Source organism: Diplotaxodon limnothrissa, linkage group LG11 (assembly GCF_057381915.1).
Source record: "Diplotaxodon limnothrissa isolate DT_005_m linkage group LG11, D_limnothrissa_male_GT1.1, whole genome shotgun sequence".
NCBI classification, from domain to species: domain Eukaryota; kingdom Metazoa; phylum Chordata; class Actinopteri; order Cichliformes; family Cichlidae; genus Diplotaxodon; species Diplotaxodon limnothrissa.
In genome coordinates, this window is record NC_140606.1 from 14,092,770 (window position 1) to 14,110,215 (window position 17,446).

The following is a 17,446-nucleotide window of genomic DNA, read 5'->3' on the forward strand; positions in this document are numbered from 1 at the left end:
ATACATAAGAGAGCCAAACAGCGCACGCTCTGCCCTCTCCTCGGGAAGATTGCCCTTGCCGTGTGAGAGGTCGGTGTCTCGTCAGCAGGGATGCACTCCGAGTGTTTGGAGAGTAAACAGCGGATCGCTTTTTGTTTTGGGGAGGAACCCAGCGGGTCCTTTCCCTCAGCCTACGCTCAGCTCTGCAAATGTTCATTGCAACTGGATGAATGCTGTCATGTGCTTTCCAGTATCGTTTGTTTTGGAAGTAACATGCTCAGTGGAAAAAAAAAGAAAGAAAAGTTTTGCAGTCTTTTAAAATGTATGGTGTCTGAGGAAATTAACCTCAGCGTCATCCCCGAGTTCTGAATGACCTTGGAAGACCCCTGGGCTGGCAAGAGTCAAGGCATTCTAGAAATTTAGCACCTTTTCTCTTATTGGCTCTTCTCTCTCTTGCTAAAAGTGATTTTCCATCACTGTTTGGATTTTTAACAGCCATGCCTCTTTTCAAACCACGCACAAAACCCAGCAAGATAAAAGACACCTCGTGCTTTTAAAACACATCAGATTTGCCTGTCAAGAAGATCAAAAAACACCTTGATGCATAAATATGCCGTCTGATTTTTTTTCACCATGCATTGATCCAAAATCACAACTGCACAGAGTGATAACGGAGTTTACCAGGAATGGGAGAATTTCTGAAAAAACCCATCAAAAATGAAAAAAACAACAACAACCCCAAAACAAACAGACCGTGGTTGCAGTGGACACCTTTCTCAGTTTCACTTCAGCTCTTTGTAAGCTATAAGTTTGTAGTTCTCTATGGCTCACCGATGGACCAATGTCAGCAAAAACACAAGTAGTACGAGGTAGGTAGACCGCTTGTTTGAAGCTACATTCAGACTGCCAATGCATCGCCAGTGCACTAGAATGGCTGAACCATAATTTGCCCATCAGAAAACAGAGCAGCAACATGTTTCGTTTTTACAAGATCATTGATTTGATCTATCCAGAATTGACTTTTCAATTCTGAATATGCAAAGAAGACACCAAGACAAAAAACATCCTAAATATGGAAAAAGATAAAGTTTTGCAGTCTTTTAAAATGTATGGGGTCCGAGGAAATTAGCCTCAGCGTCATCCCCGAGTTCTAAATGACATTGGAAGACTCGGTGCATAAATAAACCAAATATCCTAGATGCCCTTAACAAGTCTACAAAACAAAAAAGATTTGCTAAGCACTCTCTTAAAGCAAGCTCAGCACACCTACACCATCACCGAACAGCAACTACAAAGAATCATAACCTTGGCGCCTGATTCCTAAGTCCTAATTCCCATTGTACCTCGCTGCACCATACCTGTGCTTACCTGAGCTGATGGTTCAGTGGCAGTGGTGTGTGCGGTGACAATGTTCTAAGACACTGTCTTGTTAAAAGCGTCTTTCTTATTTTACCTGACTAAGTGCTCCCTCCTCCTCCTCCTCCTCCTCTTTATTTGGGATATAAACAATTGTGTGTACACGTGTCCGGTGTGGATGTGAGATTGGCTGCTGTGTTGACGCATTTACACATGTATCAGAGACCAAAGTCACTGTTGCTACATAAACATCTGCGTGTGTATGGGGATAGCAGGAACAAAGCCTGTCATAATGTCCCTCAGAGAGGACATTCTTAAACGTAGTTGAGAAACTCTGTTATATATGTTGATAGACATTATTATCATGCTCTAAGCTAAGCACTGCTTTGAACTGCAAAGGATGCTTTGACATAACGGTGAGTCGATGAATCCTTTAAATAGACTCATTTGCTGTCCCTGCTGCTTTCAGAGTGGATAGAAGTCAGGAAAATACACACACCAACTCCCTGACAGTAGCATATAGACCACCTTGCTAGCAACAGGTTAGGTCCCTTTTGCCTTCAGTTCTTTAATTTCCGAAAGATCAGCAGTTTCTGAATTACTCAGACTGTCCGGTCATGTCTCCTTCAAAGTCACTTACATCACCTTTCGTTCTTATTCTGATGCTGGTTTGAATTTCAGGGGGTCATCTTGACCATGTCTACATGCCTAAATGCATTGAGTTTTTGTCCCAGGTTGGATTTTCTAGCGTATTTACAGAAACACTAAATCAAGTTGAAGCTTCAGCTCCCTGCACAGGTTTTTCTATGGATTTGCTACGGATTGGCTAAGCCCCTCCATGATCTTAATGTGCTTCTTCTTTAGCCCTTTCTTGCCTTGGCAGTATGTTTTGGGTCACTGTTATATCATGAGACCCATCTACTAAAATATAACAGAATAGCTCTTTATTGTCATTGTACATGTACAATTTGTTCTGGCTGAGGGAAATAAGTTCTTATGGTAATCCACAACCAGTGAGGCAAGACCTTGCTTGGAGATTCATACTGAGGGCGATTGATGGTCTTTTTTATATTTCTTCCATTCCTGAATAATCACAGCAACACTTGTCACCTTCTCGGCAAGCTTCTTGGTGATGGCCATGTTGCTCAGTCCATTGTGTGTGTATATAATCTTGTCCCTTACATCCTTTTGCATGGGATGGAAGAAATTGTTTCTGCGGACAGGTGTGCTTTGCACATATAATGAGTTGCGATCAGGATTGATTGATCAGTGGGTCACATGGGCACACAGCCAAGCTGTGGGAACCAGAATTCTGGCTGTTATTCGAGATCAAATACTTATTTCAGTCAGTGACATGCAAACCGTTTTATAACTTCTATGTAATGTGTGTTTCTGGATTTTTGTTTTATATGCTATCTCTTTTCATTAAAAAATTAAAATACCATAAAAAGTAGAAACTGTTCATTCCTTTGGAAGTGGCAAAACTTACAAATTCAGATATCAAGTAAGAATGTTTTCCTATTTTCTACTCTATTCATTTTTTGTATAGTGTTATATATTTATCAGTTTTTATGTTTGAAAGTAAAATTTTGCCTGAATTATTAAGGCTTACCTCTAAATGTAGCCTTAAATAAAGACATGCTTGTGTGAGCCTTTGTCATACATGTTATTTTTCATTTCCTTCTCCTTCTCCTTTTTTGGTCATGCCCCCCCCCCCCCCCCCCCCCCACACACACACACACATATTGTCCTGTTTCTGCCATTTGAAGATCTGCTAAGTTTCCAGGTATCCCCGGTGCTCATCTTTCTGTGGAATATGTTGCACTGTTTTGGTCTGATGGTTGCTGGGCATTTTCCGTTTATTTGTCCTGGGCAGGATATAGAGGTCGTTCTGAGAAGAAAACTTTCAGCTTTCTCCTTGGTTAAAAGATAGCATAAACAAAAACACAGTTTTCAAATTGCGATGTGTTTGTTTTTGTTTAATAAGGTGTTTGTGTACAAGTATGCTGGTTAGTTATCCGCGTAGATTTTCTTTGGTGTTACATTTTATCATGCCGTATAGTGGTGCCATTCCTTGTTCTGTCACACAGCAGAAAAAAGCCGAGGTAGACTGTATCCGTCTGATACCTGCAAGGTTAGAAAAGAGAGACAATGACACAGACACAAGAATGTAAAGTATGTGTGCTGAGGTTTTGGTCTATGGGAGAGTAAAATACTTTGACACATGATAGTGGCAAAGCTGATGACAAGAAAGGAAAATGGGGGAGTGGAAAAACTAAAATCCAACATTTTTTTTTTACATCCCAATGCTATGCTTATGCTTAGCTTAACTAATTTATAATTCATCAATGGTTTGAAGTAATTTTTTATACAATTAAATCACATTATTAAGCATACAGGGGTGAAAGAATGAGGCACTCAATAACAGCTGTGTGTGTGGTGTCTGTCTGCATAAAGCACCACTTGCTTGTCATAAGTGAGGTTAAATAAAGGTCATTTTCTTCCATGACATTGGCATGTCACTGATAGAATTACAGGATGTGTCCTGTACAATATGTAAAGGACACTCATGCATTTCTTTTTGTGAAGGTAAGAGGTTTCTATCTGCAGGCGCTGTTTTCTTCTTCTCTGGCCTCCTATCTATATTAAAGAACATTTTAACAGCAATAAGAAACCACAGTAAAGTTTATCCTCGAACAGGTATGAAACTACTCTGAAACTACCCCAGGTCAATATAGCATACTATTGTTCTTTGACAGTGAAGCTGTTGAAAGTCTGGTTCTTTTCTTTAAATACAGGTTGTAAAAGTAAAACAAGCTCTCAAAAATAACATTTACAGTCGCAGGACATCATTACAGTTCGTACAGAACTAAGAAAGAAGGCATTTTCTGCCCCGTCTTCAAGGACTAGATTATAGAAGCTCTCTTGATGATCGATTTCACTTGCAGACTTTAAAAGACATACAAATGACCTTGTGAAATCATCACTGGGAACTAGTTCCTGTTTTTGACATGACTGTGTAAACATTAGACAATTCTTTGCTCTTTTTATGTTTTTTGTTTTTTTTATTGTTGTAATTTTAATATGTTGTCTCTCTTGTATTTGAGACATTGAGTCTCAGTGGGACTACCTAATAAATAAAGGTTAAATAAATAATGTCAACTACTTGTTTTGGAGACATAATGTTTTAAAGCATGGCATAAACCAAAATGTTTATAAAATATTTATGTTATGTGTTGATTTTTGGAGAGCAAAATTTAAATTTCAAATCTCTCAGGAGCTCTCCGAAGGCGAACAAATCCTCCTTAAAAGCACAAAAAAATAGAGGCTGTATCTAAAAGTTGTAAAAGCTATAAAACTGATCAACTGCCCCACAACTAACTCAACTCGGCCAGTGCTACTAGTTATTACTAGTCTACTACTAGTCATTTCTTTCGATATAATGGAACAAGTTAAATAGTTTCATTGTATTTGACAAAGGTCATCTTGAGAAGACACACTGAACAGTGGACACACACGTGCGTCTCTGTTATGGTGGTATTTGAGGGTGTTTTTCCATAAACAGGAGAAAGAAAGGTGTGAGGACAGGTAAGCTTACGTAATAGTTAGAAGTCAGACCTAGAAATGTGTATAATAATAATCCTTGCACATAATTATCCTTACAATGATATCATTATAATGATATCATAACAATAACAATAAAAGCCCAACAATAACAATAAAAATGATAAAGCCCTTCAAAATAAAGTCACAACATGGTTTATACGCAAACAGAAAGTCATTCAGATTTACTAGTTGGTGGCCATGTGAGAGTCCTGTGTGTTTAGACAGTTAGATTTAATCCCAGCCAGAGTAAGAAATAAAAAGTGAGGAACATAACCTGACTGGCTCCTAAACACATATCCATCATTTTCCTCATTCATCTTTTAGCCATGCTAACACTACGGGCTAAGATGAGACACTAGAATATGACAGAAACCTATCGTGGTGCGGACCGAGGTGCAGATGAGCAGCTGAATCAACACTTTGCTCCAAACTACCTCACTGTATCAACTAAAAGTTGAGGGAGAATTCTCTCCTGCTGATCTCACTCTCTCTCTCTCTTTCTTTCTCTCTCCCTCTCTGTCTGTGTGTGTGTTTTGCTGGGCTCGTCAGTCAGGTGTCACAACACACAGCAGAGTGAGTGAGGATCCCAGTCAAAGGCAATCAAATGGCAGGGTAAGCGCTGTATTACTAATGAGAGACTTGGTCCCTGTTTTATGCACCCAGACGTGGCACGTTTTATGAGTAGCAATGTTTTAGTGAAGTTGGAGAGAACTTTAGCAACATTAAGTTTAGAAATAAATGGTTAGTTTATTGGAAATGTTATGAGCAGCTTGCTTAGACTGACATGAGGGTGGAAAGTTAAAAAAAAAGCAAATACAAGTAGGTAGTAGCTGGTCCTGAGACAAACTGTAATCACCACCAGGGGGAAGCAAAACACAAGAGGTCGCTAAAAGAGATTTACTTCATATCAACAGGGAATTACAGTTTTTTCTGAATGCTTAAACCCTAACTGTGATTCCTGTAGCACAATCTCTAAAACTATTCAGACTTATAGCAAAACCACTCACTGAGTTTGCAAAACTAAAAGCACAAAAACTGCTTTGCACTCAGTTTGCAATTTTGTAACACACACTTTGCACAACTGTAGGCACAATTCACTGCACAACACTCAATTACCAAATTTCCAACACACTCCTAGCAAAAGTATACACATGTATGGCTATCATTAACACTAATTTGCCAACTGTCTGGCACACTTTCACATGTGAAAACTTTTTTAGATAATTAGTTCACTTTGCAATCAGCCTAAGCACTATAATACAGGTAAGCTGTGTGTGCGGAGTACAATGGAGGGAGCAGAAAGAGTGAGAAGTAGAGGAGGCCGAGGAAGAGGACGTGGAGGTGAAGAAGTAGGATGAAGAGGACGACAAGGACAAGGAGGAGCAAGAGGAAGACGAGGAGGAGGGAGAGGAAGATGAGGAGGGGGGAGAGGAAGGGTAGGAAGAGTAAGAAATAGAATTGCTGATGACATCAGAGCTACAATAGTGGACCATGTAATCAACCGTGGAATGACCCTGAGGGTAGCTGGCCAACGGGTCCAGCCTAACTCGAGCCGCTACACTGTAGCAAGTACCATAGGGACATCTTGAAATGAGAATCGGTTAATACAGTCACTTCGCACAAAGATCTGTAGCACTGCCATATGCCAATGAGAAACACACCAATACCATTGATGTAAAAATACTGAAATTGTTACTTTACAGAATTGCTAGATGACCAGATGCTGGGGGCAGAGGAAGCATGTTCACTGCAGACCAAGTAACCCATATAGTCATTATGGCGATTGCAAATAATCCTATACTTGGAAATAAACACTTGTGTTTGTTTTGATGTGTTTGAATAAACACCAGTACTTGATGTTTGGATCCCTCTATGCTTATGGATCTATGACAGAAGTATGAGCTCAAACTGACATAGCCTACCTTGTGCACAGAGAAAGCAAAAGCCAGATGTGTTTTGTATTCATACCATCAGTGTGCAGTTGGCGCATTGTGTGCTTAGTAGATGATGGCTTGTGTGTACTGTTTGATACGGAAACACCATTTTTACACGAAGGTGTGAAGAGTTAATCTAGCTGTGTTTGCTTTTGCAAGAGAACTACAATGTTTTGATTATTGGGTGACAGGTTTTCTTATCTGTGTGAAGAGTTTTGCAAAATTAGCCAATAGTTACAAAAAATGTGCTTAAGCAATCAGAAAAAACTGTAAGTCCATGCTGAAGTGGCAAAAACTGCAGTTCAACACAGACTCTTGTGATAAAAAGTCAAATTTTAGAGGATTCAAAAGCATATTTACTCACTGTAAAAAGGCCTTTGCATGGTTTCACCATTCATAACAAAACTGAGAAGGGTGGTTTATTTATTTATTTATTTATTTATTTATTATTATCATCATCATCATTAGTAGTAGTAGTAGTATGCATGTATGAGGCCACCTCTGGCTTCATTTCATGGCTCAACAGTTTTCTCTGGTATCAACTGCCTACTGTTATATGCTACTAAGTCACTCTGAGAGTAGATAGTTAAGCATACTGTAACTCAAATTTGTGTATAAAATGTGGCATGTGTAAGACTAATGCAGACATTACGCAGTGGAGTTCCATCAGGAAAAGTAAGGCAAGTAACGCTTGCCTTACTATCACATTTAGAAATAGACATTAATTAAATAATACCGAAAAAAGGGATCTCTCTCCTTTCATTTCAGACAGTGCTGTCATAAAGCTCCTTGCCTGTTTACATCCATCCGTTACATTATTGCCATCTGTATGGTGTATCCATCTCCTGTTAACAATGGCTTGAACTGGGCAAGCTGAGAGGCCAGGAGCTTTTTTCTGTTTTTTTTCACATTTGCATCATCGATAAACCTCTGCCATGTTAAACAGATGTGGGGAATCATCTCTGGATGCCTTTCAGTGGTCCTCGACACTGACATAGCTTTGACAGGCATGATTTGCTCGTCTTGGTTCAGGTGTCCATTGTTCTTGTGGTGTTATCATTTGGAGGATTGAAGGTGAAAGCTTTTGCAGATTGAAGAGCTTTGCTATGGGCTCAACATGTGGTCATAAATATTTTGTACTTGTAAGTCAGTTTTGTACTTGTAAATCAGGATTTGTATGTGTAAAAAGAATTTGTGTGTGTGTAAAATTTTTTGTATGTGTAAAAAGATTTGTGTGTGCGTAAAAAAGATTTGTGTGTGGACTTAGCCAGAAAAAAACCCTGCAAGTTACAAGTACGAATTTTGACCCTGTTTTTCTTCCTTTCATCTGATTGGTCAATGTCATGTCAATCACAAATGTAACAATCCAATCAGAGAACAGATGGGTTTTCAAGAAGTCATCTAAAGTCATTTAAGGTCCTTGAATAATATATCTGTCATTAAAGGAGCCTTTGTCACTGTAGCTCAAAGCCATGTAATGATTTCGTGTTTTAATGATGCAACTGATCTTGCCTGATCTGCACTTCTCGTTTTAAAGTATCTACAACCTCAGAGTACACCGTTGTTTTCAGAGATCATAACATATGTATATGGTATAATGTGTGTTACAATGAAAGGATTAATAAATAATATTAGCATCACACTTAGCATAGATTTGATTAGTGCATAACTCTAACGTACAGATAGAACAACCATTACTATCGCATTTGATGTTAAGCTGCCAGTTTCATTCACTATGGGGTCACTTCAATGCAGACAAAGTTTCTTCTGTCTGCGCAGTCCCTGATCATCCACGTGCTGTTTGTGTCAAACTTGGACAAAGTCCCACAGTGTTCCCAGTTGGACGGACAGTCCGGCAGCATATCTTTGGGACCTGGTTTGTCTCCATTTAACCAAAACCATTTTCCTCCCAGGAAGCGCAAGCCAATCCAAGCCTGAGAAACACAGGACAAAACTGGGAGAGTCACTCCTGGCTGTGGAAGTGTTGATATAAGAGATTTCTATTTGCAAATTAAGCCGGACACAAATACTCATTACCGAGGCTTTAGTGAAGCCTTTCCTGAAATGAATATTGATCCTTTTTTTAATTTACCCCCACCCCCTCCTTCCCCCCCCATGCAGTTGTTTTGTACAGTATAGATTTTAAACACATTGGACATGAAAGGACATCTCCACAGCACAGCCTGCCTTAAAGCACTGAACTAGTAGAAAGAGTAAAGCCACTTGAACGTGAACTCCTCTGGTGTTTAATGCAGAATCTATGAACAAGTGATGCATTTAGAAGAACATCTATAATTCAAAACTAATAAACTCAAACCTCATCAGTGGTTGCTCTGTAGATCCTGTCTCTGACATAGTTGTACTGAGAGACATCGGTCAGGCTCAGGAGGTCGTACGTACAACCAGCACATGATGCTTTCATCTCTCTGCAGTGAATCAAGGCGTCCTCCCATGTCTTGTTCTCATTCACCACCACCAGGTTGTCAACAAAACAAAAAGGGTTAAACTTTTCAGAGCAAGCATAGCCTACCCAGCCTCCGATAAAAGCATGCAAAGAGCCACAGTCTGCAGTGAGTGGCTGTCCTGGTGCCCAGTTTCTGTAGCTAGATGCTAAACTACCCGTCCAGTTCCAGGTCTTGCCTCCCACTCGATACAGTCCAATCCAGCCCCGTTTGTCAACATCACCTGAGTTTACCTGGGTGACAGTGGCTAGGTAACCATAGTTTTCCATACAGAACTTTACAGCATCATACCAACTGAGCATAACAGTGTGATACTGGATTACATCACCTCGGGAACAGTAGACATTATTGATACTTGAACATTGTGCACTGTACCACATGAGGTCATCTCCTACAACTGCACAGTAGTCCTGCTGTGCAGAGGCCCATTTGCTGGTATGTGAGAGGTCATCACCTGAGACACCTTCACCTGTTCTGAAATCAACACAACAATCATCTCAAAATCAGCATAAACAGACATGGATATTGACATAAAGGTCATTTCAAAATTGACACTGACCTTAGATTTATAGACTTCCAGAATGAGTCATCTTCAGGATCTCTGAGCAGACCAATCCAAGTGTTTGGGATATTCCTTTGGACCAAAAATGGTATAATAACTTTCATATTTATCATCTCCAAAGTAGCCAAGTCAACATAATGTGTCTGGCAGAATAGTCTTGCTTGTGTCCAGTTCCTTTTCCCAATAAAAATTTGTGTGTCACGTTCAATGTTTCCTTGTAAGCCACAGGCAGCAATGAGTACGAGGCAAAGTGCCAGTTCAAAGTTGCTTTTCCCCATATCTGCTCCTGTTTGGACAACAAGCCACACAGATCAGTTTTCAGAGATTGTATTTGCTGTCAGTCAGTTTATGATGTGATCCGTGGCTGCTGAACAGCAATCACCCTGCTTTTATAGCAACCAGCTATGTGATCAGTGCCACCTACACACACCTCAACATCCAGCTTACCAATAGGAACTCTGCACAATTTCAAATACATTTCAAATGGCCCTGTTGTTGTACTCTCCTGTTGTCACCTTTGACTTTGTTCTTAAAGATGCTCTCCTACTCTACTGTGACACTACATGTTTTATTTTATATTTGTTGAAATAGTTTGGGAAAACTCTTCCTTTCTCTCTAATTGGGAAACTAATTGCATCTGTTTGAGAATGTCTAATTTCTTTCTTAATAAGTGTGCAATCCAGTTAACTCCCACTACTACTAATAAGTGAGGTTTTAACAACAGCTCAATCATATTCAGTCTTGTATGGAGCTTGAAACAGAGTTAATCTTAGTTCAATCTTAACCCTGTATCCCTAGCATTACCCACTGCTAAAACCCCCACCAAATCTGGTATATATTTATACGATATTTGCATGAATGGGGGTCTTTGCTTCTTTCAAGCAGTTACAAAGGAAATAGGGATTGCAAAGTAACATCTTATCCCTGCTACCTGCAGGTAACGTCAGGTATAAATTAATTTTGAGACTATAATAGAGAGTAGCATGTAGAAAAATATGTTAAAATCCCACCTGACGCTCTCTTGTCTGCAGGCGCCTCCTCTTCTGCTAAGCGGGAAAATTACTTTGGAGAATGTATTCCAGACGACATTTGGGAGAACTGCCTTGAAAACATACAAGAACGCTTTCCATTGTCTCATTCAGTTTAAATTCATTCCCAGGCTTCATTATATTGTCAGGGGATGTAGCTCAGTGGTAAAGCACATGCTTTGCATGTCTGAGGTCCTGGGTTCAATCCCCAGCATCTCCAGGTTTTTATACCATCAAGCTTCTGAGCTACAGCTCAAAACTTCTACTGAATTTCCTGGAGGAATCCACCCGAGGGATTAATAAAGTTTCATCTAATGTAATCTACTCCGAGTTGCTGTATAATATGTATCGAAATGTGTCCAGAGTTTTTGACTATCCCACAAAATCCAGCTTTTTTTGGCTGAGATATGTACCCCAATGTATGCGGTCACTAAGAAACTGTTTAGACCAGAACCTTTTTTTTGCTCACTTATGGTGTTTCTGAGACTTTCAGAAACGTTTTCTGTCATATTGTCTTTTAGCAGGCAATAAATAAATAGATAATAAATAGACTGCCCACTCAACCTGACAAATACACTCCATCTAAAAAAGATAAGACACGCTGGGGATGACAAGAGATGTACCTGGAAAGACTGCTGAGTGAGTGAGATTCTACATTGGACTTATTTGTGGATGTGAGAAGGATTTTTATTTTCTTTCTTTTCTGCCTCCACATCAATCTTTCCCTAAAGTTTTCATAAAATGTAGGTGTGTCTAACAAAGGATCAGACGTTTCTTTCTACTAGAAAAACCATGACAGTAAAAGTGGCCTGATCTCATTTGCTCCTTATGTAAGAAAATGGGAATCGTAAAAAAACAAATTTTAAGTAAGCAAATGGACCCAAATGCAGCCATGTGTGGTGGAGTAAAAGGCTCTGATGCTCTGTGTTTTAAAGCCCCAAAGAGATTTTCTACATTCAAATCCAGCCAGTCTCTGGGCTTAGTTGGCAAATTAAGGTTAGGTAAATGTCTGAATTTGAATCTTATTCAATATGACAGGCTACTGACCTCTGTCTCTTTCACGAGTCTTAGTTATTGGTCCAAATGACTGAAGTGCAGAAGAAGATGATGAAATGATAAAAGAAGATATCAGCAGAAGGCAAAAGAGCAAAGGACTTTCAAACTGGATCTGTTAAAATAAAACCTTTGGTATGGTCGGCCGTTCTGAAATATTTAACTGACTCAGGATAATGAGCCAAACATGTGAAGGGAAAATCCATCAGTTATCATCATAAAGCTTCATAATTCATAATGTGGATTAGCTGTGGACTGCCTTTCTTAATTTTGAATATAAACAGAGAAGAGAAGAGAGTACAGTCTAATACTCTAAAACCATCTGCATTGTTGAAGCCGGATTGATATAAAAGTTCACTTTAACTAGAACCAAGACTGCAAATGAAAGTGATGTGCAGTTATAGGTAGAAAAATCAGATTTTATACAACAATTTGTATTTGTTGTATAAAAATGTGGAATTTTTCATAGATTCAACTAAAGAAATGGGAGCAGATGTTGCGCCGGATATTGTGATGTCTAATCGCATTACTGACTTGTGGTTGCAGGGACAATTCATCCGGGTGTCTTGTTCTAAAGTGAATACAAGAAGGTCTGACCAGCACAACATTATAGAAGGAAAAAAAATCTGATGGTAAACTTCCTACAGACTACAGAAGAAAATCAAGCCTACATCTACAACAAATGTCATAGACATAGACATCCAGATATCTCATTAAACACAACGAAAGGCCGTATCAAACGTAGTTTTTTATCTAACTTATCTTCTTAGGCTTTTCTGGGCCTGGATTCTACAAAAAACATGGTCATAGAATGATTTTTTGATATATTGATTAGGAGTTAGAGCACCTAACCTGCTCCTCTAATAACTAATGACCCAAGATTACATAGTGACCCACAGAGCGAATCAAACAGCTCAATATGGAGAAAAAAAATCAGTAAGGGCTGGATTAAAGTGCACTCAGCTTTTATTTTTAACATCAGTGTGTCTCATGAAAAGTGTGAGCAGCTGCAGCAAGATATATGTAAAGAAACATACAAATATATTTAATATATGAAAAAATTAAAGTAGAATGCATAGACGGCAAATAACCACATACACACAAAGAATAAAGAGTGATACACCCTGAGCTGTAAAAACTTAAAGCAACTCTTCTCTGTGCTGTCTTTATGGAAAAAGCAACATATAAATATAGATGCTCACTTCATTCAATAAACTCCAGTACATCAACATCTACAGTGTACTTTTAATTTATTAGCATATGCAAATTATGTTGACTAAGAGTTTTTATTCACAGTCATTCTTTGATGATCAGCTTTTCCTCAGAGTAAGTGCTTCCCTCAAGTGGACAAACTGACCTACTGTTAAAAGCACATGTAGTTCCTGCATTAGTGAGCAGCCCATTGTCAGGCTGAAAGCCTTCAAAAGCAGGCATAAATGGAGCAGAGAGAGAAAAATGTCAGTGCCATGTAGTAAAACATGGCACCGACTGGCTACAATGCACCGTCATTTCTTTCCTTTTCCTTCCACCTGGAGCTGAGATGAAAACATGTTTACAGATTCAAAATCATCAAGTGATACTAAATTACTTGTAATCACAATTTCAAGTTTAAGTGGCCTAAATCACATCGTCCTTTCAATAAGTAATCAGAATTGGTACAGGTGATTTTTGCGTCGTTGCACTGCATAAATGTGGAATTATAATATTTCCAAAATAAAACAGCTATAAAATACCAGTGTTGTTTTTCAAGCTAAGAGAACGACTTATTTAGATGTAAATGAGCTCATTGCTCTTTGTCTGCCTGATTTTTCTTTTCTCTACACACATACATACACTAATTTTAAGTAAGTAAGCAAGATTTATTTGGCTTGTGGTCACGAATAATTTAAAGCGTGAGAAGAAATTATTCAAAGCATCTAAATTGAACAGATCAAAGTGTAGGAACAGATTGTCTCGTCATATCTATGAGCACTTTCAGTAAAAGTATTGATTTTAAACATTTGCAACAGCATTATCTCCAGACCTTGGCTCAGTCCAGCTCTCACTTTAGCTAGCCTGGTAACAAAATAAAAACAGTTTGTGTATCTATTTTCAGTCTGTCACATCCTGACTTGATTTCTTCTTTTGTTCCGTTGATACAATAGTGATCATATCATCTTCGGTTTCTTCCCCACCTAAAAGCACAGACACATTGTATATTAATTGTCAGTCTATTTATTCTTCTCAGTCATTTCTTGTGCTAATAAATTTATCCATCACTCACCGAAGCATTCCTGGAAGGACTCAGATTTGACCAGGAAGGTGTATAACAAAGCTGCCACTAACAGGACGCCAAAGAATCCTCCAAGAATACAGCCAATGAGAAGGACATTGGTTGCACCAGTATCTAGGCATAAAGTAAAAATAAAAACAACATGAGTGCAAAACAGGACACCGCCATGTAAAGGAAACTTTACATGCTGTCTCAACTACACAGGCTTTTCGTGGTCTCTGCAGATTGAGCCAGCCTTGTTGCATCGTGTTTAAGAGAGGTCTCACCTTTCAGAGGGTATCATTCTTTTTCTCCTTATCAGAGGAGAAAAAGATCACTATATCTAAGATTATAACTGTATCTGGATCCTATGTATCCAAGTCATGCCATGAACAGATATGATGAAGAAGGCTTTCAGTTTTAAGGCATTCCTCAGAGATGAGCACCTCCCTGTAGTTTGTGTGCTTAGAAATGTCCAAAAATCTCAATGCCCATATATGGATGAGCTGGATGATGTAACCAGAGCAGCCCTAGTCTCGGCAAAGTAAATACATTAGAAATTAGACTTGCACCTGATTATGTACTGTGTGTGTGTGTGTAACTGAAAAGGCTGAAAAGACGCATTGCTTATTACACTTTCAGTTTGTCATAAGGTGCGTCCTGCTTCGAGGTAGGTAAAACTATATGCTCTCTATCTCCTCTTTTCTGCCTCACTCAGTCCTCTACTTCCTGGAGAGATTGAAAATGAACACTGACAAAAAACAAACAAACCACTCAATAAAAAGCTAAAGGGTTAAAATGACTGCACATTAATGAAATGCTGCCAAATTGAAGTTAAGAATCTCATATTGAAGAAACAATTTGAGTTTTAGTGGTTTATCTGCAAAAAAATGATCACTTAAACTTGTTGCCATAAGATGTAAAAGCTGCAATGCCCATTGTCTGTGGAAAGTCATTAAGCTCAGGGTGTCCTCTTGACAGTACAGCAGGACTCCATAGACTGCAAACATTTTGTTGGGAACAGTGATCTCAGACTTAGTGTCCCCCACAGAGAATTGACAGGTCTTAGTGTGTAATGTTGAGGTCCTACAATTAAGAGAGAAAACCCAAAAGTCAGATGATCCCCTCTGAGAAAGAACTAGGAGATGATGTTATTTCTCCTTTTAACCCCCTTTTAATGGTAAGAAACTACGGGAAACGCTCAAAGTGGGGCAACCATCTGATTAAACTGCAACTACTGAAAGGTACAAATAAAGCGACTTGGACCTGAACCCAAGAGACTACTGGATTGAATTAAACTGAAGACATGCAACGTTAGGCAATGCACTTAGTTTTACTGTATTTCAATACTTCACCATAAACATGCAGGACGGCAGAGAGCGCTCTCGGGTTGCTCAGCTGCTGACAAACTACTCTTGTGCCGTTGTGGGGCAAGGCAGTTCCCAGGAGGGTCCACGTAGCCAGCGACTCTCCATTCTTCATTTCACAACGTCCATAGACAGCCTGAGGATGGAGAAAGAGGAGAGAAAGGAGACTGAATAAGGGATTCAAAAGTGCTTCAAAAGAAGACGTTTTCATAGGGTGATTGATGGTGGTCAATTTACAATGTCAACACAATCTTAACACACGTAAGACGATGATACTATAAAATGATCCTGGGTCGTTTGATGGGGATGAGTTGAAAATGCACCATAGTGCAAACATGTTAAACTCATGATTGAATGTCCTTATAATGACCACTTACAATGAAAAAAATGAATATGCAGACACGCTTAGAATATATAAATCCACGGCACAGTGAGGGCTGCTGTAACCTTATTGTAAATGTGACTTGGTTCTACTTTGGTTTCCTAGAAAAGCTTTGTCATATTTGTTCCTCAATGTGCACATCCTGTTTCTGCTTCTTCAGAAAGACTCCCTGTAATCTAATAGCAGCTGTTTCCTGTCAGAAAACAACAGTCACATGGTCACTCCCCCCTCCCCTCCCTCACCTGGGGGATGTCTTCCACGTGGCCACCGGGGCAGGTGAGGCTGTAGTTGTGATTACTCCCATACAAGGTAAACGTGAGGTTCGGATGCGCTTCGGGCACGCCACAGTGAAACACTGCAGGCTCTCCCACACCCACTGAGATGTTAGATGGCTGTGTGCTGTACTTGAGAGCACCGGTGCTTGGAGCTTTGGTGGTGGTGCTAGCAGTACTCAAAGTTGTGTTTTGAGCTGGAGCAGTGATTGGGTGATCAATGCATGCGCGTGAGAGAGAGAGAGAAGGAAGAAAAATGATCAGGTAAAAAGTAAAAAGTTGCAATTTAACAAATGCACTGCTAACCCAAATATATCAGCAATTTATATTTGGTAAAACTAAAGAGTAAAAAAATTCTTATAGAAAGTAAATAACATCAAAGTTATTTCACAAAATAAATACAAAACAAATATCCAAATACAGAGTCACACCTCCTCTCCTAAATGTATATCTAGCCTAATGACTGGAATGAAATGGATGGAAAGATTTGCGACGATGGAATGAGGAAGCGTGAGAGAGGAATGTCTCAGTGACTGCAAAGTATATTTTGGAAGTCATGGATGTGGTTGGTTTACCTGAGGAAGGTGTGCTGATCTGGAGCACAGTCAGAAACAAGCACATCAGAGGAAGCGCCCTTCTGCTCCTCATTTCTCCGTCCATATTTTCTTCACTATAGTTCCAGTTAGTAACCTGCAAACAACAAAAACTTCATAAACCATAAAAGAAGTTCAGTGAATGCAAAACCAGGTTATACGGGTGCCTGTGTGCGGGAGTGTGTAGATAACCAGTTATTTATGCAACCATTCTTTTCATGGGTGTAGTGCAGCAGTAGATGAACACTGTTCTAGAATTAGATATAGCAAACTGAGAGTATTGACAACAACATAGTTTTAAAAATACTATAAATTAAACATACATGCAATCTAACATGCTGCTCTATGTCACCTGAGCAAATGACTTACTTTTTTCATTTTAGAAAACATATGAATTTCAAATGAAATTACATACACTGAGCACAAAACGAACTGGAATTTCCCAACCAGCTCTACAGAAAGCTTCCTTATTTGAAGATTGTTTGACGGTGCCTCTTTAAAAAGAAAATCCTATTTATTGCACAGATGTGGTGGAGACCGGCCGCTGTGACGAACATCTGCGCCCACTGTCCATAACAGTGTCACTGTCCTCACACTTCTT

At 39.3% G+C, this 17,446-nt stretch overlaps 1 protein-coding gene and 1 non-coding gene across 2 annotated transcripts; one reads left to right on the forward strand and one right to left on the reverse strand.

Moving 5' to 3' along the window:
- The first annotated feature begins 11,075 nt into the window (after window positions 1-11,075).
- trnaa-ugc (transfer RNA alanine (anticodon UGC)) lies at window positions 11,076-11,147 on the forward strand. The gene has a single exon. It is a non-coding gene; the product is annotated as a tRNA-Ala (tRNA).
- A 2,924-nt stretch (window positions 11,148-14,071) lies between these two features.
- Window positions 14,072-16,912, reverse strand: LOC146622467 (uncharacterized). Its single transcript, XM_085365158.1, has 5 exons — window positions 16,828-16,912; window positions 16,223-16,449; window positions 15,587-15,734; window positions 14,244-14,366; window positions 14,072-14,154 (listed from the first exon to the last, which is right to left on the reverse strand). The coding sequence occupies exons 1-5, from the start codon at window positions 16,910-16,912 to the stop codon at window positions 14,072-14,074; spliced, it is 666 nt and encodes a 221-aa protein (XP_085221284.1).
- Window positions 16,913-17,446: the final 534 nt, after the last annotated feature.

Excerpts from the sequence above, each read along its gene's own strand:
- LOC146622467 (XM_085365158.1), bottom strand. The coding sequence starts at position 16,912 with ATGGACGGAGAAATGAGGAGCAGAAGGGCGCTTCCTCTGATGTGCTTG. Across the intron at positions 15,735-16,222 it reads ACGTGGAAGACATCCCCCAG|GCTGTCTATGGACGTTGTGA; the intron begins GTGAGGGAGGGG and ends CTCCATCCTCAG. Across the intron at positions 14,367-15,586 it reads TGCCGTCCTGCATGTTTATG|ATACTGGTGCAACCAATGTC; the intron begins GTGAAGTATTGA and ends CTTTATGCCTAG.